The sequence below is a fragment of the Mytilus edulis genome, chromosome 7 (assembly GCF_963676685.1).
Source record: "Mytilus edulis chromosome 7, xbMytEdul2.2, whole genome shotgun sequence".
NCBI lineage: Eukaryota > Metazoa > Mollusca > Bivalvia > Mytilida > Mytilidae > Mytilus > Mytilus edulis.
Genome location: NC_092350.1, coordinates 58,779,462 through 58,804,959, shown reverse-complemented (window position 1 = coordinate 58,804,959; position 25,498 = coordinate 58,779,462). Strand labels below are relative to the sequence as shown.

At 31.9% G+C, this 25,498-nt stretch overlaps 2 protein-coding genes across 28 annotated transcripts in view; one reads left to right on the top strand and one right to left on the bottom strand.

Moving 5' to 3' along the window:
* LOC139481910 (rho GTPase-activating protein 190-like) overlaps nucleotides 1–25,498 on the bottom strand; it is an 86,854-nt gene that overhangs the window by 26,023 nt on the left and 35,333 nt on the right. For 8 of the 27 annotated variants that reach the window (XM_071265428.1, XM_071265430.1, XM_071265431.1 and 5 more), the window contains 9 exons: nucleotides 22,534–22,614; nucleotides 18,684–18,799; nucleotides 17,771–17,863; nucleotides 16,952–17,078; nucleotides 14,046–14,165; nucleotides 11,317–11,514; nucleotides 10,838–11,017; nucleotides 9,613–9,671; nucleotides 7,711–7,839 (listed from right to left, as the gene is read on the bottom strand). In XM_071265428.1, the coding sequence (XP_071121529.1) occupies nucleotides 7,711–7,839; nucleotides 9,613–9,671; nucleotides 10,838–11,017; nucleotides 11,317–11,514; nucleotides 14,046–14,165; nucleotides 16,952–17,078; nucleotides 17,771–17,863; nucleotides 18,684–18,799; nucleotides 22,534–22,614 (1,103 nt within the window). The remainder of the gene's footprint in view (nucleotides 1–7,710; nucleotides 7,840–9,612; nucleotides 9,672–10,837; nucleotides 11,018–11,316; nucleotides 11,515–14,045; nucleotides 14,166–16,951; nucleotides 17,079–17,770; nucleotides 17,864–18,683; nucleotides 18,800–22,533; nucleotides 22,615–25,498) is intronic. The other 19 variants (XM_071265445.1, XM_071265448.1, XM_071265450.1 and 16 more) reach the window with 5 other exon arrangements.
* On the top strand, nucleotides 811–7,078 carry LOC139481912 (complement C1q tumor necrosis factor-related protein 3-like). The gene is made up of 3 exons (XM_071265458.1): nucleotides 811–975; nucleotides 5,839–5,904; nucleotides 6,650–7,078. Exons 1-3 carry the CDS (start codon nucleotides 885–887, stop codon nucleotides 7,045–7,047), a joined length of 555 nt encoding a protein of 184 aa, XP_071121559.1. The 5' UTR covers nucleotides 811–884; the 3' UTR covers nucleotides 7,048–7,078.

The following is a 25,498-nucleotide window of genomic DNA, read 5'->3' as shown; positions in this document are numbered from 1 at the left end:
TTCAGTGGACTGTGAAAATGGGGTAAAATTAAAATTAGAGAGATCGTATCATAAGAAACACAGGTACTAAGTTTAAAGTTGATTGGACTTCAACTTCATAAAAAAACTACCTCGACCAAAATCTTTAACCTGAAGTAAGACAGACAGACGAATGGACAGACGGACAAATGGACAGACGGACTAAAGAACGAAAGAATGGACGCAGACCAGAAAACATAATGCCCATAAATGGGGCATAATAAATGGGTCATAAAAAATTCAGTTGGATAATTCCTTGAGGTTAAATACAAAATACTGGTATAAAGCTTTCATTTATCTTGCAAATAAAGCCACAATGCAGAAGAATAATAATAAGTTTACTTATAATTATGTCAACATCAGCAATGAACTGGTAGAGGCAAGGCTTCTTTGGTCCTGCAGATCAATCAATTTCATTTTTTTTCTTTTCATAATTTTAACATGTTTTTTGTTATTATATAATAATGGACTCTTTACTTGCAACTGGAGGTCAACTTGAGGTCACAAGCCATTTAACATTATTCATCATATTTCACAACTTCAGAAGTGTGCTTCTGAACCTATCAGGTTTCCGAGAATTGTCATTTTAAATCCCCCCTTAAAAGTCTAGAATCAGCATAAATATTAACTTATTTTCAATGAACTATTTTTTCAAATTTTTCTTTGAAACAAGTACCGGTACCTAAATACTTTTTAATTGGTGTATTCAATTGCAACCACCATAACCAGATGTTCATGTGAAAGAACATGCAATTGCATCATTATGAACCTGTGTAGCATATGGTATGTAACATGCACAAGTTCTAGCAGAACTGGTTCACAGCACAGCTCCTATTCCAAAGCTTGAAGGAATCATTATCAACAAGATGAATGTACATGTATTTGTGTATGGTATCTGCCTGGTATTAACTTTGATCCAGCATGAAGGAGTAGAAGCCAGATCATGCACAAATCTTGGTAAGTGTCCAATTTTACAACAAATTCAACACATATTTGACCAATTGTCTAACAATTGTTTAATTCCATTTAAATTTTATCAAGAACTCAACTGTTAACCAGATGCTCCGCAGGGCGTAGCTTTATACGACCGCAGAGGTTGAACCCTGAACGGTTGGGGCAAGTATGGACACAACATTCAAGCTGGATTCAGCTCTAAATTTGGATTGTAATTAAATAGTTGACACAGCATAGGTTTCTGACACAGAATGAATGTGTTCTAATGAACTTAAAATTTGTGTTTTCTCTTAGAGCAATTCACTATGCTGTTGAATATTAATCCTCTCAAAAAAATGTTTGAAGAAATTTTCTTTTTTATTTATGAAATTTCAAATGAGAAAAATTGAACCCAATTTTTTTAATAACATCCCCCTTTCCCTTATTCCAAAACTAATCTCAATTAAAATTTCTAATGGAGTTTGCAACAATAACTACTCATTTAAATACATCATAAAATATTAAGATGTAAAAAAACTGCTTGTTATCACTGAATGGTCAAGATTATTTTAATTTATCAGTTGGTAGTAAAAAGTGAATATACATTGTATATTGTATATAACAAAGATTTAAGTTGATTCTGGACAAAGAAAGATAACTCCAATTAAAAAAAAATCTTGCTATTGCACAATATTTTGCAATTAGATATTTCTTGCTTACTATTCTGGACAAAGAAAGATAACTCTAATTAAAAAAAAAATTGCTATTTCACAATATTGTGCAATTAGATATTTCTTGCCATTGTGCAATACTGTGCAATTGAAAAGACTTGCTATTGCACAATACTTAATATAATAATTTTAGATCCTGATTTGGACCAACTTGAAAACTGGGCCCATAATAAAAAATCTAAGTACATTTTTGGATTCAGCATATCAAAGAACCCCAAGATTTCAATTTTTGTTAAAATCAGACTAAGTTTAATTTTGGACCCTTGGACTTTAGTGTAGACCAATTTGAAAACAGGACCAAAAATTAAGAATCTACATACACAGTTAGATTTGGTATATCAAAGAACCCCATTTATTCAATTTTTGATGAAATCAAACAAAGTTTAATTTTGGACCCCGATTTGGACCAACTTGAAAACTGGGCCAATAATCAAGAATCTAAGTACATTTTTAGATTCAGCATATCAAAGAACCTAACTGATTCACTTTTTGTCAAAATCAAACTAAGTTTAATTTTGGACCCTTTGGACCTTAATGTAGACCAATTTGAAAACGGGACCAAAAGTTAAGAATCTACATACACAGTCATGACAGTTAGATTCGGCATATCAAAGAACCCCAATTATTCAATTTTGATGAAATCAAACAAAGTTTAATTTTGGACCCTTTGGGCCCCTTATTATGTTGGGACCAAAACTCCCAAAATCAATACCAACCTTCCTTTTATGGTCATAAACCTTGTGTTTAAATTTCATAGATTTCTATTTACTTATACTAACGTTATGGTGCGAAAACCAAGAAAAATGCTTATTTGGGTCCCTTTTTGGCCCCTAATTCCTAAACTGTTGGGACCTAAACTCCCAAAATCAATACCAACCTTCCTTTTGTAGTCATTAACATTGTGTTTAAATTTCATTGATTTCTATTTACTTAAACTAAAGTTATTGTGCGAAAACCAAGAATAATGCTTATTTGGGCCCTTTTTTGGCCCCTAATTCCTAAACTGTTGAAACCAAAACTCCCAAAATCAATCCCAACCGTTCTTTTGTGGTCATAAATCTTGTGTCAAAATTTCATAGATTTCTATTAACTTAAACTAAAGTTATAGTGCGAAAACCAAGAAAATGCTTATTTGGGCCCTTTTTGGCCCCTAATTCCTAAAATGTTGGGACCAAAACTCCAAAATCAATACCAACCTTCCTTTTGTGGTCATAAACCTTGTGTTAAAATTTCATAGATTTCCATTCACTTTTACTAAAGTTAGAGTGCGAAAACTAAAAGTATTCGGACGACGACGACGACGCAGACGACGACGCCAACGTGATAGCAATATACGACGAAAATTTTTTCAAATTTTGCGGTTGTATAAAAATATGTCAGCTGTATTCAAACTAAAATTGATCAGATGGTAAAGGGATACAGGTAGAAGGGGTGTCATTCTGAATTCCTAGAAAAATAAATGCTCAGTCAAGAGTTCACCAACATATTATTAGAAATGTTGGGGAACAGCAATCTTGTATCATTCTGCAATTAACCTTCATTTCAATGTAAATGATGTAATACACATGCATGATGACACAACCTTCCACAATGTATAGATAAATAAAAGAAAAACTTGATAGAAATCATATTTTTATAATCCTAGCAAATTATAAGCAATTGAATTTTTTATTTAGTAATTTTATAGGGTTCTAAAAGTGTTGAAATTTTAATATGAAGGGCGGAACAAAATTATCTTCAGTCAACTCAATTATACCCCAAAAAATTTTACAAAAAGAAGCATTCAATTCTATAAAAATTTTGCAATATTTTTTTTAAAATAAAAGAGGGCTCAGATGATATCCCCACCTGCATATTACTTAATTGGATAAAGCTAAATGCCCCTCCTCTAAGGTGGGATAATAAACTAGATGTGTCAAAGCGACACGAATGGCTCGTCTCAAAAATTTGAAAAATCTGCAATTTCAATAACAGCATTTAGAAAACAAGAGGCTCTCAAGAGCCTGAATCGCTCACCTTAATTCTTTTGGTTAAATCTCTCATCAATGATTATTTTGGCTTTTCAATTTATTTAAATGTTTTTTGGATCGTCCTATTTTCTTCAAAAGCCAAAAAAAAAATAATCATTTTCTCTTATGTTCTATTTTAGCCATAGGAGCTATGTTTCTTGACATACAAGGAAATAAAATATAAAATTTATACTAGATACTCTGAAACTCATTTAGCCTAAGTTTGGCTGAAATTGATACAGCAGTTTCAAAGGAGAAGATTTTTTAAAGTAAGTCAACATGATGAACAAATTGTGAAAAAAGTCTTTAAAGGGCAATAACTCCTTAAGTGGTCAATTGACAATTTTGGTCAATTTGACTTAATTGAAGATCTTACTTTGCTGAACATTATTGCTGTTTACGGTTTATTTCTATCTATAATTATATTCAAGATAATAAACAAAAACAGCAAAATTTCCTTAAAATTATCAATTCAGGGGCAGCAACCCAACAACAGGTTGTCTGATTCATCTGAAAATTTCAGGGCAGATAGATCTTGACCTGATAAACAATATTACCCGACGTCAGATTGGCTCTAAATGCTTTGGTTTTTGAGTTATAAGCCAAAAACTGCATTTGACCCCTATGTTCTATTTTTAGCAATGGCGACCATGTTTGTTGATAGATCATAACTTCGGATACAATTTACAAACAAGATACTCTAAGGAACATTCAGTTAAAGTTTGGAAGTATTTGGCCCAGTAGTTTCAGAGGAGAAGATTTTTGTAAAAGATTACTAAGATTTACGAAAAATGGTTAAAAATTGACTATAAAGGGCAATAACTCCTAAAGGGGTCAACTGACCATTTCCGTCATGTTGACTTATTTGTAAATCTTACTTTGCTGAACATTATTGCTGTTTACAGTTTATCTCTATCTATAATAATATTCAAGATAATAACCAAAAACAGTAAAATTTCTTTAAAATTACCAATTCAGGGGCAGTAACCCAACAACAGGTTGTCTGATTCATCTGAAAATTTCAGGGCAGATAGATCTTGACCTGATAAACAATATTATCCCATGTCAGATTTGCTCTAAATGCTTTGGTTTTTGAGTTATAAGCCAAAAACTGCATTTGACCCCTATGTTCTATTTTTAGCAATGGCGACCATGTTTGTTGATAGATCACAACTTCAGATACAATTTACAAACTAGATACCCTAAGGAACATTCAGTTAAAGTTTGGAAGAATTTGGCCCAGTAGTTTCAGAGGAGAAGATTTTTGTAAAAGATTACTAAGATTTACGAAAAATGGTTTAAAATTGACTATAAAGGGCAATAACTCCTAAAGGGGTCAACTGACCATTTCCATCATGTTGACTTATTTGTAAATCTTACTTTGCTGAACATTATTCCTGTTTACAGTTTATCTCTATCTATAATAATATTCAAGATAATAACCAAAAACAGCAAAATTTCCTTAAAATTACCAATTCAGGGGCAGCAACCCAACAACAGGTTGTCTGATTCATCTGAAAATTTCAGGGCAGATAGATCTTGACCTGATAAACAATATTATCCCATGTCAGATTTGCTCTAAATGCTTTGGTTTTTGAGTTATAAGCCAAAAACTGCATTTGACCCCTATGTTCTATTTTTAGCAATGGCGACCATGTTTGTTGATAGATCAAAACTTCGGATACAATTTATAAATTAGATACCCTAAGGAACATTCAGTTAAAGTTTGAAAGTATTTGGCCCAGTAGTTTCAGAGGAGAAGATTCTTGAAATAGTTTACGACGACAGACGACGGACGACGACGGACGCCAAGTGATGGCATAAGCTCACTTGTCCCTTCGGGACAGGTGAGCTAAAAAAGGTCCGTATAACTGTGATTTTCAACAATTTATCAAAGTCCAAAGCCTGTAATTTCGACAAAAATTAGCAAAGTGGAACGAAACTTAAACTTGATCTGTAACTCATCATGGTTAACTCACCAACCAAAAATCAGCCAAATATCTGAAGGCGTTTAGAAAAAAACTCTGTATAATGGTTTGTTGCAGAATGACGGAATTTCGGAATTACAGAATTTCGGAATTATAGAATAACAGAATGACACTGAGAAGGAAAAAATGAAAATTTAATCAAACTAATTTTTCTTTCAGAAAACAAGATATTTAACAACCTACTGGATATGATGGTTGACATTAAATCTAAATGTCAAACATCAGGTAAATATAAATATTCAAAATAGTATTCAGTCTCTTCTATGAATATTGAAATTGTTGGTTTGCTAACGTCCAGTGGCAAATATTTCATGCATGTTCAGGACAAGAACAAGTTAACAATAAATACAATAGGTAGGTCTTGTCATAGAGGCCATTCAATATCATGGTGGGGGAAATTTGGACTGCCACTAGAAAATGAGGGTATATTGGATAGGGACAGAAATTTTGCCTTGCAACAGGCCACCTATGGATGAATAATAATGAATGAACAGTACTGTCAATTATGATATATATATCATTAAATATGTACTACTTTCTGGTATGTGCTGTCTGACCAGGCTGAAATTAGTGGTGTTACACCAATTAGCATGGGTATAAGTTTCTTAACATTTGGTTGAGGCAAACTAAAGATAGAGGCCAGTAACAAATATTAAACAATTTAAAAAGGGGCATAACTTAAGAACTGTAAATAAAAGTTACACAACCCAAAATTGAACTTGATCAGTGTTTGTGTTTTGTGGTAAAAGCTTTGCGTATCAGTTTCATAACATCTGGTCAAAGGAAACTAAAGTAAAGAATGGCAACCAATTTTGGGTAGTACATACAGACAAGAATAAATGTTAAACTCCCTCAAATGATGATTTTAAAGTGCCTATATGCCAAAAATAGGTAATGCCCTACATCAGCAGCAACCAGACATATACTTCACTGTAAACAGATTGTAATTAAAACAATTCTATCTTTTCAGGAGGACATATTGAACAAGGAGGACCCGCTTTTACAGCTACACTGAGACAACATTTTAGTCTTACAAAAGATGCTGCAATTAAATTTGACACAGTTCTTTTAAATCGTGGTGGAGGCTACAATCCCAACACAGGTATATTTACAGCATCTAAGAAAGGACTTTATCAGTTCTCTGCAACAATAATGTCAAAAGGTGGAATTCAGGTGTTTTGTTACATCAATAAGAATGGAAAAAAACTCATGAACCTGTATGGGCCAAAGATTCATGGTGCTTCAGAAACTGCCAGTCCTGTGCTAGAACTTAATAAAGGAGATCAAGTTTCTGTGAACGGCTATTATTCTGAACAAGTACATGGTTCCCACTACTCTTATTTCTCGGGAGTTTATATCTCTGCTTGAGAATAACAAATAAAAGTTAAAACAAAGAAAAGATGAGTTTTCTTTTTGTCTATCCTTTTTTTTTAGATTAAAATTTTTCAAACATCATGATTTTAGTTGTTTAACCTTAATTTTTCATCTCTCTCAATTGAAATTGATTCGTACCATATTTGTCAATGCAAATTAGCCATAGAAATTTTGCTTTAATGTGCCTTGTCCAAGATTGCTCTGACGCCTAGAACTTACAAGTGCTATGGGATGTTAGGGTGCATTCCATATAGAAATTATAGAACTTACCAACCCATTGAGGCATCATTCAATTTCTTAATACTTGTACTCTTTGTAAATTTTATTCATGAAAAGTGATTTGGGGGCAGAAAGTTAAAGGTCAAAGTCTGGGTCGTCATTTTCCATGATTTCCTCATGGACTTTTCACTAAAGTACCTCTTATTTTAGTCCCATCAATGGTGTTGTGGTAGTAAAATTGATTAAGGTTATGGCTTTGATCCAATCTAATCAAAAACTTTAAATTGGTATTTGCTGTTTCTCCACCAAGTAATTTTGTCCAGGTTAGAATAAGTATATAGACTGGTCACCTCCTGAGCATTTGTCGCCAGTTAAAAAATTTACATGTCATATGAAAGGGTGTGCTAATTTGTTAATCTCTTATAAATTGAAAATTACCTCTTCTTTCCTTCTTAACTTTTCTTCTTTCTTTTGTTTTCGGAGTGTATCTTTCTCTATATCTTTCTTTCTTCTCCAGCCTCCGCTACTATTCAGGTCAAGTTCACCATCCATACTAGATGTCATGCTCTGATAAAAAAACAAAAAAACATGGATTTAACTTTTTTATTATTTCATTATTTTTTTTAAAACTTTTGTCTCCATTCAATTCTATACTTTAAACCTTTACTGGATGAATTGACACATAAATGGATAAGATACTACAAGATATGTGAATGCTCCTTTCTTTATCCATTGGCTGTGCCTACTGCTCAATCCCTTTCATATCTTAATGAATCAAATATGTTTAAATCAAATCATTGGCTAATTATCTAAAATTGCAGTGAGATATCTTTTAATATTTTTAGAGGATTATTTAAGAAATAATTTTATCCTGCCATGCTCTATGCTCATTTTAACATGGGTAGGCATTATATTTGTTAATGTCTTAATACCGAGCATAAGCGAGGTATTAAATGTTTACAAATATAATGTCTACCCATGTTAAAATGAGCATAGAACATGGCAGGATAGAATTATTTCTATTCTAATAGGAATATTTTGAACTTTTGTACTTCGAAGCGGACCTATAGTAGACGCTCGAAATGTCGCCATTTTGATTTGATGAACAAAAACCCTATAGAAAAATCAACAGTTTATCAATAAAAAAGAACAGAAACATTTAAACTTACTTTTAGAATGTTTTTATTTTATTTCCTAGCGAGATACACCAACACAAATATCCATTTTGATCTCTGGCGTTGTTCAAAATTCATCTGACGTTGCCGTTTCAATTGTGACGTCAATCACGTGCAGCCCATGTTCTATTCGAATTGGAACATGGCTTTGCACCCAAAGCTAAAGAAGCACGTCATATTAGAATGACAAACATAAAACTTGTTCTTTAGATTTCAAATAATATCTCTTATCTTAAAAAGAATTTGTGCTTCTGTAAAAACCAATAAACAGCTGTGCCATGAGCGCATGATACAACAGTTTTCAAAGAATTCAGTTTATAACTTCTCAATGTCATATTAGAAACTTATGAAAATCAAAATGGAGCTTATATAAATAGATATAACCAATTCACCAAAGTTTCATGAGAACTGCTGAAAGCGTTTTTAAGTTATTGTCTGAAAACTGGAATATCCCCCCTTTTTTAATGTATAAAACCCCAAACTCAGAAATGTAAAATCTAAAATTTATAAAAATCAAAAGGGAGCTTAGGTCAATAGATATAAAAAATTAGCCAAAGTTTTATTATAACTGCTGAAAGCACTTTTAAGTTATTGTCTGAAAGTGGAAAATCTTCTCTTTTTCAATGAATAAAACCCCATAACTTGGAAGCGTAAAATCAAAAAGGAGATGGAGCATATCAATACATATAAACAGCATGTCAATAGATATAAACAATTCACCATTATTTTAAGCAAATTGGTAAAGCCGTTTTTGAGTTAATTTCTGACATGTTTGGAAGGACGGGCAAACAGACAGGTGGACAATGGCATATCATAATACATCCCATAATCTGGCGTATAAAAAGTCAAATAAATCTATTTGTTATGATTTAAGGGTTTGTGTTCTGCATTTCAACCCAAACACAGAGCAGAAAAAAGCCCAAGGCCACCAATGGGTCTTCAACATAGCCTGAAATCCTGCACCTAGAAGCCTGGTTGAGCTGTTCCTTAAACATAGTGTATGCTCATTCAGCGTTTTGGATGTCACACTGACCCCCAACTCAGTATCTTTCAATGTCATTCATCAAAAGGCAAATTAGAAAACATTTATCATGAAATATTGACACCCCGCGAATTCCTACCCCCCTACCCCCCTTTTGTTTTCAGTAAGTTTAGTTGTACTTACCCCTGGGAAAGTGCCATAATTTTCTATTGTATCATAGGGATTTTCTTCTTCATGATATCCTGTAATGAGATTATTCTTCTTTTAGGAATAATATAGAGCAAGAAATCTTATCCAATACACATTATAATGTCAAGATTATAATGTCAAGCTGATGTTCAGAAAATCTTAAAGTAGTAAAAAATAATTTTAAAAAATATTGTGAAAATTAACTTGTGTTACATGTCAGTTAGAAGTATTATAGAGAAACTGACAAAAGCCAGAGGTAAAAACATCTAAAAGAATATGGTGCAAAACTACATATATATGAAAAAATATACATTATCGTATGTTTATGTGTTACATATTTGTTTTTCGTTCATTTTTTTATATAAATGAGGCCGTTAGTTTTCTCGTTTGAATTGTTTTACATTGTCTTATCGGGGCCTTTTATAGCTGACTATGCGGTATGGGCTTTGCTCATTGTTTAAGGCTGTACGGTGACCTATAGTTGTTAATGTCTGTGCCAATTTGGTCTCTTGTGGACAGTTGTCTCATTGGCAATCATACCACATCTTCTTTTTTTATATTATTGTGATTTCTACACAAGTGAAGAAAGTCATTTCACAAAATTTTGTGATTTTTTTACAATAAAGTTCACACTGAGGTATGTCTGCTATATTTGATAGTGAAATACAAATTTTGAAATAAAATGGCAACTCTAATTTGCAAACCATGCAAAACTTTCAGTCAATTTTAAACTTGCATTGAGGATTGAGCCAAGAGTGTTCCCAAACATGTTTAACCCCTCCACATTCTTTATGTGCCTGTCCCAAGTTAGGAGCCTGTAGTTCAGTGGTTGTCCTTGTTTCATGTCTTTCATATTTGTTTTTTCGTAAATTGTTTTATTATAAATTAGGCTGTTAGTTTTCTCAATTGAATTCTTTCATATTTTTCAAATCTAGGCCTTTTAAAGACGACTTAACATTATGGGTTTTCTCATTGTTAAATGCCATACAGTGCCCTCTAATTGCCTACATCCACTTTGTTTAAACTTGGGTGGATAGTTGTCTCATTGGCAAATCATACCCCATCTCATTATTTTCATAGGTAAATTATGCAATAGAGTCTAATAATCCCCTTGCCTTTGAAGCTTTGTTGAAACCTCTGTTTGCTTTCAAAAATTTAAAACATGAAGATTTCTCAAGGAGTTTTCTATTTGTTTGTCATGTTTTATATATAAATTTACCGTGAGGAGATCCAGGGAAGTTGTCGTCAGAATATTGTGGGCTAAATGCTCCCCGGCTACCCTCACTACTACCAGGTGATCTTCCCTTTTTCATAGACCGCCGTTTACGTTGCTTCTTCAGGATTGCTATGGTATCATCTCCCGTGCCTTCGCTTCCTTCTGACGGAGAATTACTTCGGTCTGAAATTAAGAACATACGATTACACCTGATCAAATAGTTCACCAACAGTCATCCAATCAAATGTGTTCCAAGAAAAGCAAAGAAAAATTTGCATATCTGTATGTATTGGTACATTACTATCAATGACAATCAGAATAGAAAGATTATAATACAAAGCTAATTTCATGCCATCTCATATATCTTATTCTCAACTAGAAATGGAAAGGTCCACAATGCATCATTTTTCTATATAAGCTATACATATGTTATCAAGAAAGCTAATTATACAAAGCTACCCACAATGCAACAGTTCTCTTACCTCTGTCATCAGCATCTCTCAGAATACCAAGATGTCTGCCGTGTTCATCCGTGGCAAAAGGCATGGAAATAATTGGTCCTCCCTCTGACCTTTGTTTGGTTTTCTTTTTATGTGGCGTTGCTTTTCTGTTGACCTTAGAGTAAATAACACGGTTCCCTCTTTCTCTCTCTAGGGAACTCACCTCGGAATCATCTGAGTCTATTGAGTAGAAATATAATTACCCCATAAAACTATCTAGTTCAAAAATATTTAAATTTTAATTTTTCGTAACAAAAATAAAAAAATTAAAAATCCAAGGAACTAAAAATTTTCAGAAAGTTATTAAAGGTGTTTATTCACAAACCCATTGAACAATAAATAAATTTGGTGTATTTACTGTCTTCTGATTGGCTAAAAGAATTGGCTTTATTTTCAATGTTATCAATTTTTATGGAGACACACCCACTCTAACGTTGTGTATTCATACGCAAACATCTGTGTACGTTGTTATTGGTATTAATATATATATCTTTGAGCATTATTTTTGATAGAAATTTATTTATAATGAATGGCAATAATTTATTTTGAATTTATTGAACCATAAAATTAATTTTTGACTGTTCACATTTAACATAATCCGCTTTGCGGATTATTCAATGTGAAGAGTCAAAAATTAATTTTATGGTTCAATAAATTCAAAATAAATAAAAGCCATTCATTAATTGATAAAAAATCTCTATAAGTTTGGTTTTTTTTTACGCTCGTTAAATCACATCAGCTTTTATTGACTTTATTTCATTATTAGATAAGGCCAAAATTCTTATCAAAATCAAAAGTAACAATCTTCAAAGTAAATTAAACAGAATATCATGAATATTGTAAAAAAATATTTTTAAAAATTAAAAAAAGGGACAAAAAATGTATTTCATTTTAAATATCAATTTGTTCCATGCATGTATATATTTGGCAAACATTCTGTGTTAGTATGGATTCTCTACAGAGCAGATAACTATAAGATATCTGACATTGTTTAAAATATTTTTATAAAAGCAGTCTACATTCTTGTACATCTTGTACAGCAATACATGGGTGGCCGTCTCAATACTTTTTCCAGGCACAATGGGTTTTTACTCAATTCTTGAAATGCAGGCCAGTGTTAAGGTATGCACCCTTTTATTGCTAACAAATTTTTTAATGAGCATTCTTGTACAGCAATACATGGGTCCATATACCTTTTTTAGGGACTATGTTTTTTTTCTCAATTCTTGAAACGCAGGCCAGTGTTAACGTATGCACCCTTTTATTATTACCATAATTCCTCATCTTTTGCTTATGCATGTAGCTACTATCTCATATAACAAAGCAAACCAAACCATTTCAATCAGCCTCTTTAATATACCTATCATCACCTATTCTTTTGAAAAATTATGAAATCGGACAATAGAGATTTTATGGTTCTTCTTACAAACAAGCAAAATTTAATTCTATGTATTAAGTACACCCTTGATTGGATCAGCTGTAACGTTTTGGTTTGATGTGGTATAATTGTCAATACGGTAACTACCCATCAAAATTGGGCTAGAGCCAATCTTGTAGTAGACTCAACCAACTAGCTACATCATTTAACATATTGTGGTCTTAAAGATGTTCGACTAAATTTCAAATGCTTTCTGTTCTTTTTAAATGGACTTTTCAAAAAAAAAAATGTTGGAAGGTGGGTGGACTTTTGAAAGCAATTGCAAATAAATGTCTTTAGGTGATTGTTTTGTTTACATAATTTAGTATTTGTCTGTATGGTTAAAATTCTCTGGGTAACATGTCTATTGAGGGGACTTTAGGTGATTGGATTTTGATCATATTTTAGTATTTGACTATGTGGCTTAAATTCTCTGGGTGGCTTCAGAGTCCATAGTATATTTTTCTGGAACAGCACTAAGCAGCATACAAAGCCATTTCCCATGAACATTAACTATCATTACAACTTACTTCTTACAATTCTAAAAGCTTTTAAATATGGAAAATTAAGTTTATATCAACAATCTAACAAAATGCAGTTCTTAGTAACGACATGCTGAAGGGTATATTCTGAAACATCAGATTTATAAATATTATATACCTCACATGTTCCTTCAGAACAAATTAATATGGTACATACATGTGATTACAGCCAATTTCAAAATGCTTGTAGAGTAAAACTTTGGTTGGCTTGCTTGCTTTGTTTGTATAAACATTTATCTAAGCTTTGTAATTTTAAAGATTTACATCTTGAAACAATATATATAGACATAGTTTAACCTGCATATATTATATTTAAATTTGATTGGAAGTTATTATAATTACTATTGTACAATTTACAAAACAAAGGAAGCAAACTAACCAAAGTCTTGCTCTACATGCATTAGGAAATTAGCTAAAACTACAATACATTTCAGATATGCATATTCAAATTAACTTATATTTAACAGCCTTTAACATGTTACTGTGGAAACAGTAATAGAGTATGATTATTAGCAATTACTACAAATCTTAAATTTCATATCGTTGAGTCCAATTACAACCTGTTTATATTTTTTTACATCAATAATTATAAGTATTATAATATATTCAACACACTTGCTGAAAACCAAGAACAGAATTCATTCATTCACGACAACACCAAACATGCATCTATGCAAAAGAAAAAATATTTTCAATAAGCGTTGTTACACCATTACTTTCAAGACAAGGGAGGCAACTCCTGTTTTACTTACACAAAATATCAAGTGTACTAGAAGAATATAGGGCGTCATAGCCAATAGTAGGAGAAGAAAAATGTCTGGTGAAAATATGTTGCAACTTTTGACATCGATACGACCACTGAAGACGATCATCTATAGAGAACCAAGAAAGTTTCATCAACATGTAGTTAGTTACCATGGTTACTTATGTTAAGTGTGTTCACCTTTATTATTGGGTTGCTGTCTGGTTAACATTTATGCTTGTTTCTGAATCCTAAACAATTATTGCAAAGCAGCATATATCTTCATGTGCTGATTTTCCGTAATAAAATGTTTCGACTAACGATATTTGATCGATACATCATGTATCCTTTGAAATATAAATCCTTGCAAAGAGAGAGTGCAACTCTCTCTACATGTTAAGAATCCTTTAAGCAATTCTTTTAGAGATCAGTACGTGTCCTGTTAACGTTACAAGACTAAATTTCTGTCCCTATTCAACATAGCTTTTTTTTTTAGTGGCTTCCATCCATCCGCCCCCCCTTTTCCCAAATTGCAATGACATATTGCCATTGCATCCTTTACCATTATTTGTTTTACACAAACAGCATTTTATTTTTTTTAATTTTCAGAATCGTGATAAATTTTATACTAATTTAAAACAAGAATAAAACATTCTGTAAAAAGTATGAATACCTTTTTTAAGGAATGAAAACATGTAACACCATATCCTTAATTATCAGTAAATGAAGAAAGGAAGGAAAATGTCATGTAGTTGTTCATGTTGTTCTTTCACTTTGTGTGGGAAAAAGAACAGTTCACTTTCTCATATTAAAGTTCAGTCACATAGACATTTTTTTCTACACTTTGGCTCTTTAATTAATATTAAAAATATGTCCTTCCTTATCATCAAACTTTCCTAGAATTACTAGTTTTGAATTTGAAAAGTCTTATTTTCAAACACTTATTCTTTCATTAATTTTCAGAAAGCAATGGTGAATCCCGGGGAGCGTTTTTTGGATGTTTAATGCATTTCAATGGGGACATACAGTTGGAACCCTCCCCTTTTTCTCCTGGGGTTGGGACACCCCCCCCCCCCCTTCTCCCCCTTTTAAAAATTGCTTGATCTGCCCCTGGAAAGGTATTTCCAAATGTTTCCTCCCTTAGGTATAACATTCCAGGAATAACTAGATTTAAACTTGGAAACGTATTACTAACACACATATATATACTTTTGTTAATTCTTAGAAAGGTAATTGAAGATCAGGACATAGTGTATCAGTTCTAGACACAAAATCAATGCCATTTTTTTTTCTAAACCCAAAAAAAACATTCTCATTGCTGTTCTTCATCAAATGTTACAATAAAAAAATGTAATATAGGAGATAAGATCACTTAAATGTCAAGGTCAGTTTAAACATCATATTCAAGTCATCAAGTTTGTACCTACTGACATTTATTTAATTCTTAATATAGAACATGGACAAAAGTCATTCAATTCTCAATATTTTCCTTAATATTTTATGTAAATTTGTAGATTTTCAAACAAATACTTTTAACTCATTTCCTGACTGATTTTCACAATTTTTTATCTTTAATCTCAAAATTTTGTTGTTTCTATATATAAATCATTAATCTATCAATCTTGTTTTCACCAGAATTCAATTTTGAATGTTGGAAACGAATGTTGAATGTTAAAAACGAATTTTGAATGTTGAAAATTGAATGTTGAAAAAGAATGTTGAACTTGAAAAAACATTCTTGAAAATTCATAATCAAAACATGAACTTGATTTTTTTTTTAAATCACAGTAACTTTTGTATATAATAATATTGTAAAATCAATCTAACTTTGCATTTAAATCATAAAATCTTTAAATAAATTTTAATTTTAATTTTAATTTTTTTTTAACTCATAATTATTAGTAAAATTTTATACAGAATACAGTGAAAAACAAAAAAAGGATTGAATTTTGTCTACATAGTAAATGTGCTGTATAACTGTTCATGAATTCATGTAGATGTAGAATTACACAACAAAGTTCACGTACATGTATCAAATCCTTACATATAAATCTTGCCTATACACATGATACATGCATACCACATATAAATTGTATGATACAACAGAGAAATAGCTGGAGAAACTAAGAAACACTGTATTCAATTCAAATAAACAGAAGAACAAGTAAACAGTTTGTATAGAAGAACAGTGCACACATATACATAAGACAAGGTCAAATACATCCAGTCAGATCATTTTGGTAAGCATCCACACTACAAAAGATTTTGTATCAACATTTTCCAACTGCAGTGTTAAAAACTTGATCATTTGTACCCCCTGAACAAATATTATTTTTGGTTAGAAAACATAACAATTTCAAAGACTACGATCCATTGAACCCAATTTCACCTGAACCCAAGACATTTTTGGACAATGACTTTCAATCTTATGCATAAAACTATTTTTTTGTAATGCCGGAAATCTTTAGAAAAGGAAATATTTGAATATATGCAAAAAGTTGAATAGACACTGTTTTTTTAATTTCCTTAACCTTTCTGCATGTTCAGACATGTTTTTGATGTTACTGTCCCCTCAGCTTTGTTTAATAGTCTTCAGTTAACAAAGCCATCAAAAAGAGCAAATTTGAGCCAGGGTTAAGTTAGCAGTCACTTCATTCGAACTAGGCAGGATAATTGCTTTTGGTTTAATAAATCAAAATCAGGAGTTGATCATTTATTTCACAGGACATTATCTAGTCAATTGAGTTTATATCCCCTTCTTGAATCCCCTTTCATTTTAAATTACAATAAAAGGCAATCGTTGCAAAATGGAAATTTTGTTTTAGCCAGTTGGAAAATGTATCTTCACATATAAACATTGTAGATATATTTCCTCAATTGTAAATCTTATAAACATTTTTTGGTAAATTTACCCACCTGTTTTGAGCTTATTCTTGTCTTTAGCTTTCCGCTGAGTAGATTTAATACGTTGAAGTTGTCCGACAGGAAGTTGGTCACATACTGAAGCATAATCATTCTCTATCAGTGGATAACCCAAAGCATCCTACAAAGATGGAGAACGCATCTATTTATTAACATGTTTTATGTGGTATAAGTTTTACTCATCGTTGAAGGTTGTACTGGTCCTACAGGACCCGTAGTTGTTAATTACTGTGTCATTGGTTTCTAGTGGGGAGTTGTCTCATTGGCAATCATACCACATCTTCATACTTTATATTTCGTTTCCCAAGAAAGGTATTATCCAAGGAATAATAATAGATCCACAGTATCCAGGACCAAGAACTTATGTTTTTTTTTATTTTAAACATAAAATTGAGAATGGAAAAAGGGAATGTATCAAAGTGACAACAACCCGACCATAGAACAGACAACAGCCAAAGGCCACCAATGGGTCTTCAATGTAGTGAGAAACTCCAGCACCCAGAAGCGTCCTTCAGCTGGCCCCTAAACAAATATGCATACTAGTTCAGTGATAATGGACGTCATTCTAAACTCTGAATTAAGAAACTAAAATTCAAAATCATACCAGACTAACATATATGTTTTTTGGAGAAATGTGAAATATTCTAATAGGCTGCCAATTAAGTCAACACAGTTAACTATTGTAGCAGTAACCCCTATTATCTTGAATAGCTTCTTAACCGGAAAAGTTATCATTCTGGATAAAGTGGAAATTGTCAGGTTAAACTATCATCCACTATACCCCTCAAATTATTTTCTGTATTAATAACTAACCTTTACTGTGGCATAGTCTGCTATTTCAATCTGTTCTGGTTTTGCTAGAGGAGCATTGATTCCAGCAGAATTCCTTTTCTGGGGACTATACAACTACAAAGACAACAAAATAGATTCATGTTTTCCATTTAACAAAAATCAGCCAGAATTATGTTTCTATAAAAAATATTCCTGCATTACATGCATTTTTTTTAATTAAGGGTGCTCGGATGGCTAGTGTTTTTCTTACTTGATAATTTCTTCTGATCATGGAATAAATGTGCAATCAAGTTTAAAATAACTCATAAAACAGACATTTTTATTTTTGGTTTGATATAAGCCAATCAAAAACTTAAAGTTAAATAAACTGATGTACAAGCTTAACATGCTAAACAATCTAACAATAACACAATTATATTCAAAAACAAAGTCATTTGGTCTCTGGTTGATAGTCGCCTCATTGGCCATCATGATACATGTTCGGAAGGATTGTGCCTGCTGTTGATATGATGAAATCATAATCTTTCAGTCAGTTTAATTGAAGTTTGGAGCTGGAATGTCAGTTAACTGCTAGTAGTCTGTTGTTATTTATGTATTATTGTCATTTTGTTTATTTTCTTTGGTTACATCTTCTGACATCAGACTCGGACTTCTCTTGAACTGAATTTTAATGTGCATATGTACAATTTGGAAATCAGTATGGCGTTCATTATCACTGAACCAGTATATATTTGTTTAGGGGCCAGTTGAAGGACGCCTCCGGGTGTGGGAATTTCTTGCTACATTTAAGACCTGTTGGTGACCTTCTGCTGTCATTTTTTTCTATGGTCGGGTTGTTGTCTCTTTGGCACATTCCCCATTTCCATTCTCAATTTTATCTTATTTCTATCAATTTATCTTTCACTTGAAAGTTATCGCAATCCTAATGACTTACGTTTGATTTTCTCTGCATTTCATAAAAGGAAGCATATTGCTCATTTTCTACCCAAACCGTCTCTTCAGACTCTCTTGAACCAGTTGAAGGATGCCGTGACTGCTCACTCCAATTTCCTGTAAAAGAAACACAAAATTATTATAAAATTGGTAAATTGGTGAATGATGGGCAAACATTTGAGATTAATTATTCAAGAAATGTTATAATACATTTTTTCTATTTTTTCTAGCTTTATATAGCTATATTGAGACAATTTTCCCCAATAATGAAAACCAAGCAAAATTGAGGTAATTTACTTAATAGCTTTTTAAGTCAGTAGAAGCTGAACCATGAAAATGAGGTCAAGGACAATATGACAGATAAAGACTTCATTATAAAAGGCATCCATATAAAAGTAATATAATGTTTCAGTCTTTTTCACTTTTTAGAAATATAAAGTTTCATACAAATAATATATGAAGTCGACGACCACTACTGATGCCACTGAATTGGAATTCTTTTGTTTTGCATTCTGACACTAAAGGAACTTCATCTTTTTGGGTAGGAGATATGCCAAATAAAGGATTTCTACACCTTTGTGTCAGAGATTGATTCAAATAACAAGAAGTAATTGTAACAGGATGCTGTTACGAAGTCTCCCAAACAAAGCTCCAATAACTCTCCATTCATATGGTCCCATGTTCATTTGATTTGAATTTTTGTCCCATACAAGATAATAGCACATTCTCAAATTGAACAAGGTAGGGACGACCCCAGGCACTTCCCTTAAATTTCATTTGATTAGCTTTATTGTCCCATACAAGAATATATATGGTTTAGGGGTGGGGATGTTGATGGTTTACAAGTTTTCAAACAAGAGGGGGTGGGGTGACCCCCTAGGGACTTCCCTTTTATTTCATTTCATTTGTTTAATTGTCTCCTACAAGAATATATATAGTTTAGGGGTGGGGATCTGGACCGTTTACAAGATAATAGTACATTCTCAAATTGAACGGGTGGGGGTGACCCCCAGGAACTTACATTTAATTTCATGTGATTTGTTTTATTGTCCCATACAAGAATATATATGGTTGAGGGGTGGGGATGTTGACCGTTTACAAGTTTTCAAACAAGAGGGGGTGGGGTGACCCCCTAGGAACTTCCCTTTTATTTTAGTTCATTTGTTTTATTGTCCCCTACATGAATATATATGGTTTAGGGGTGGGGATCTGGACCGTTTACAAGACAATAGTACATTCTCAAATTGAACGGGTTGGGGGGTGACCCCCAGGAACTTAAATTTAATTTTATATGATTTGTTTTATTGTCCCATACAAGAATATATATGGTTTAGGGGTGGGGATCTGGACCGTTTACAAGATAAAAGCATATTCTCAAATTGAAGGGGGTGGGGATGACCCCCCATGGACTCCCCCTATATTACATGTGATTTGTTTTATGGTCCTTTAATCATTTCTAAAGACTGCGTGTATCTATCACTTACAGTTTTTAAGTTATATTCATTTGAAATTTTTTGAAAATAAAATCCCATAGGGTTCTATAGTAAACCCCTCCCTCCTTTCTACCCCCCAAAATACCCCTTAAAAGACCCCAATGCACAAACGAAAGATTGATGGCTCACCTAGACATATTAGTTTACCGTTTTATGAAATCCTAAGTTAATCTGACAAGCGGTTTTGGAGAAACGCTGCGGACAAGTTCATTTTTTAAAGTGGCGGAAGAAGAAGAATAAAAAAACCTGAGCAAAAACAATAAGTCTCCAAACTTTGTTTGGGAGACTTAATTAAACAGCTTGAATAAAACGTTTTTTTCAAGTGGCCAATTTTATTATCATTTTATCAAGATCTGACTACACCAAAATTGCCCTTGTTTTGGCAAATCATAAATTTCAAAATTCAACATATTGAAAAAGTTAAATTTGCCTAAACAAAGCTGTTTTGACTGTTTTTCAAACAGCACAATTTAAAAAAAAATCTAAAAAAATCTAATAAAATTTAAATAATCTAACCAGTTACATGAAAACAGGGTAATACATAAATCGTTTCAATCGTTAACAGCATATACATAGGGTAGGGGTTCAACATTAGGATTTACAACACACAGAAAAAATAACCTAATCTAACATTCATACAAAAGAGCCATGCTTTTAAAACCATAACTTTTAATTGGTTTACTATTAACATCATAGAAATGATTGATGCGACTTATTTTTATAAGTAGAAATAAGAAAACAGCTGTTTTATAAATAAATAGAAATTAGAAAATTACTTTTTTATTAATAGAAATAAGAAAATACATTTTTTATAAATAGAAATTACAGAATAATTATTTTATAAATAGAAATTAAAAAATATCTATTTAATAAATTAGAAAATTGAAATTAGAAAATAAGTATTTTAATATTTTATTCTTTTGTCAAAAATTGACAATAAGAATTTATACTTTGACATGCTAAGCACAGCCCCACTCGTAATACAAAGTTTCTGAAAATAGGAAATAGGTGCACGACAGACCTAATAAAAAGCGCTTACACTTTACAACCTATTACAGCCAAGCTGCTGACTAAATATGATGTCATTCAGTTCTAACGTATTGGAGAACAAGTTTCTGGAAAATTTTAGATGTTTTCATCACGAAAAATTAAAAGTATTTTAAATGGTTTTAGGACAGATCCAAAATATGCTCACAAATAACTACTCTTATTACTAACCTAAAAGTAAGTCATTCTGTCCTATAGTTCTTAAGAAAAGTGTTATGGAAATATTTATCCCAGAGTGGGGGGAAGTGATATGCATGCAGAGGCTTTTAAGAGATATGTGTATGTGATGTATATATATTTTTGTTGTTCACCAAAAGCTGTGCACTGTCTGCATTTCTCACACTCAATTTCCAAACTAACAATTCAAAACAAAACAAATTGTTCTCCCTATAATTCTGAATTGTAATGACCCCTGACAATAAAACAAGAGTCATAACTAAAATGCTAAAAAAAAATTTAGAAGTTCAGATGGTATTTTAATTGTTATATTTTCTTTCAACTTGAATTTAAAATCCTGTGTTTTTTCTTCATTTTTCAAAAAAAGAAAAGGGAATGTAATAAATGTACACAAGACATATCAAGCTATTAGCTACTTCATCTAATTCAAAGATATAACATATCAACAAATAAAACTGGGCATAGGAACTGAAAAAGTGTTACATGGTAAAGCATAACCAGGTCACATGGTATGGCATACCCAAGTCACATGACATGGGATACCAGGTCACATGGTATGGCATAACCAGGTCACATGACATGGCATAACCAGACAAAGCTTGGTGCTATATATCAAGAAGTTATGACTGAGGAAAAAGTGACAGCACTTATATCTTCAAGATTTTTACAGTAGAATTAAACTTTCAAAGATAGGTTTTTTTTCTAAAATGACACAAAACCTTTTCTAAATTAACCATTTATCAAAAATTCCACTAAAAAAATGTGATTTTTGCACTTGATCATGATTCTGGCTAATTCTACCATAAAAAAAAGTATTCAGAGATACAATTTATTTAAAATTATGCAAATCTTCCAGACAAATGTACAATTTTTAAAATTTGAAATATAAATGAAATAAAATCTCCAACATTGAAGAAATTATAAAAAAAATTTTGCCTTTCACTTTTACCGATATCACAGTACATTTGTTGTGTGTAGAAAAAAAATGGAACAAGTCTTAATGTGACACTGCATTTATAAATAAATATGATAACAATGCTAACATCCATGCTGTTAAATGATTGAAATAAAAGCTTTCTAAATCTAAAATGCTTTAACTACTGCAAAATGTCTAAACAGAAACACTTAGTTCACCGTTTTCATGAAAATTTTGTCCAATGTCTGTTGGTAATGTTGATGCTTTACTTGGTAATCTTCTTTCGTTGAGAGCCCAAGCTTTAGAAGAAATGACAGCACGATGAAATGTGAATTGACAAGAAACAATGAGACACGGCACCAAATAAGGTGTTCTTGCTGCAAACAATGTGAATCAAGAACCTGAGAAAATCTCTATAACCAATATCAGTGGCGGTTTCAGGATTTTTGGCGATATTCCAGAAAATGTAGTAGATAATACAGAGCTAAAAATCATATAAATTGTGAGAAGTCATGAGGTTTTAAAAAATTTGGGCGATAAAAGGAGCTAGATATTTATGTTCATTCCTGGATCCCCCACTGATAAGGGCTATTCCAGAAAAAAATGTAGGGGGGTTGGGGGGGTTGGAAGGCACATTATATTAATAATACATGGGTGATGGGTATCAGAGAAACTATTCACACTAAAATGCACTATAATTCTCAATTACAATTGTCTGGGTGGCGGGTGCTGACAAAAACTGCCTTTCAACCCACCCCCCCCCCCCCCCCCCCCCCCCCCCTACATTTTTTTCTGGAATAGCCCATATGATAAAAGGTCCATAAGACAAATGAGTTTCAACTAAGAATATATGCTACCTTATATTATTTGGCCACTATTTTTTAAAATTTCATAATTCTACATGCATCAGTATTTCAATTCAAATTTCCATTCAAATTTCGAAGAAAAAAAATTATTGTATTAAAAATATTATAATTAGTTTAATGGCTTTAAAACAAAGAATCTGGTCTTGAAAAATATAGCCTAAATAGTATAGTAGAGTTCAACACTATTTTTCTATGAAGATTTTTTCTTAGGGCTATCCCTCTAATATGGATGTGTAGGGGTAGGAAAAAACTTGGAAAACCAGTGGCGGATCCAGGGGAAGGGTTCAGGGGGTTGGAACCCCCTTTTTTTTGACGATCAATGCATTTGAATGGGGATATATAGTTAAACCCCCCCCTTTTGTCCTGGGTTGGGAACCCCCTTTTTAAAATGGCTGAATCCGCCCCTGAAAACCCATACAAAAATGCTATTTTTAAATTGTTAGGTGGATACTTCATTAATCATCATTAAAACAGCTTACTTTATATCTAGATGTTAAATGGAAACAAGTTTATAAATAATCCACAACCCATGTACAAAAACTAAATTTCCTTCTTACACTCCCCCATTACTATCAATGGAAAAGCCCTTAGTTGCAGACATTTTAAATACTGATGCTTATAGATTGATTGATACACAGACACTGAAAGCTGAAAAGACAGATTTAAAAGCAAAGCATTAATTGTTTAAATAAATAAGATATTTTTTCTACAAAATGAAGAAGAATTAAACATCAATTGATTAGTTTGTGAATGTTTTTAAACATGCTTTAACTATTATAGATAAAATGATAAATAATGAAAAATAAACAATTAAATATTATAATGTTGAAGTTATATTATATCAATATATATTTTGTATACTTTTTATGCATGTATAATATGTGAGATATATAGATGAGTGATAATGACAAAATTTATCGTCAATTCATTTTTCAACATTGCTAACATCGAAATAACTATAATGACACACTTGTTTTGTTAAGTACAAAGTGGTGTCACTCACATCAAATGGCAAATAAAACTTAGCAACTACAAAATCATTAAACAAGTGATTTTTAATCTACTATGTACACTGCAACGAAAAATCTAAAGTAAAGCAAATCAGATGCAACAATTTATTGAAGTGTTTTCCATGACATCATATGCAACACTTTCTTCCAATGATGCTAAGATCTGTCTAACAATGAAGTGTTCTCCCTACAGCCTTTAAAGAGGGTATAAATGCTCTATCAGGCATCAAACTGTCACTTTCGGCTCTTGTTAGCATCAAATTGGTTCAAATTTTATTGTGATTTGTTATATTGTAATCATGACTCGTCAGGTCTTAAATAGTTATTTGTCACTTCTTTTTTTAAAGAATTTAACATGATTGGTCAAAATCAGCCAATTTTTAACTTGTCATTATAAAAATGATCGTCATGCACCGTAAAATACTGGAAATGTCATTTTTTTAAACGTTGTAAGTCATGAAGGTACATCAATTACCGACCTCTTAACATTGTAGTAATATAATGCTTGAAAAGTATGCCAAACCGAAATGAATACAATATAAATTTTATAGATTGCACTTTTGAGGAATTTTATTAAATTCAATCCTGTGTCTGTTACGGTTACTACGAGTTTAAAACACTTCTTTCTACTTTCTCTTCTTGTGAAATGAAAAAGAAATTGCAATTTTGAAATTTTTAAGGAGCATCATTTAGAGGAGGATCACAAAGGGTCTTTAAAACTGAAAGTAAAACATAATGTTTTCAGATCCTTGTAACAATGGTAACAAAGCCTGGACACAGGATCAGTTTTTCAATTAGTTATTTATAACTAGCTTTGTGGTATGGGCTTTTGCTCATTCTTGAAGACCGTATGGTGACCTATAGCTATTAATTTCTGTTACAATTAGTCTCTTGTGAATAGTTGTCTAATTGGCAATCATACCACATCTTTTTTATATGCTATAATTTCTTGAAAAAATATGGTATTTCAAAATTCCCAGCTTAACAGGACGCTACATGAAAATTTTTGGGAAAACTGCATTGTAAACAATTTCTTGGAGTGTTGCTTAGAACTGTCGTCAGAAACCAAAGACAACAGTTGCATATGCTGACAAAAAACACACTTCAATCACCTATAAGAATTTTTTCACAAAACAACTCTTTTGAAAGAAGATTTCTATTATCATCCAAATTGCATCCATTGAATTCAAATAAAATTGTTGCATCAGATTTTAAAATATCTATATTGTATTTGTCAAGTTAATTCAAAATATTTAATTTTCTAATTTTGATATCTAAAAGAATGAATGCAGTAACTAAACTACTAG

Excerpts from the sequence above, each read along its gene's own strand:
- LOC139481912 (XM_071265458.1), top strand. The coding sequence starts at position 885 with ATGAATGTACATGTATTTGTGTATGGTATCTGCCTGGTATTAACTTTG. Across the intron at positions 976-5,838 it reads CAGATCATGCACAAATCTTG|AAAACAAGATATTTAACAAC; the intron begins GTAAGTGTCCAA and ends TTTTTCTTTCAG. Across the intron at positions 5,905-6,649 it reads ATCTAAATGTCAAACATCAG|GAGGACATATTGAACAAGGA; the intron begins GTAAATATAAAT and ends CTATCTTTTCAG.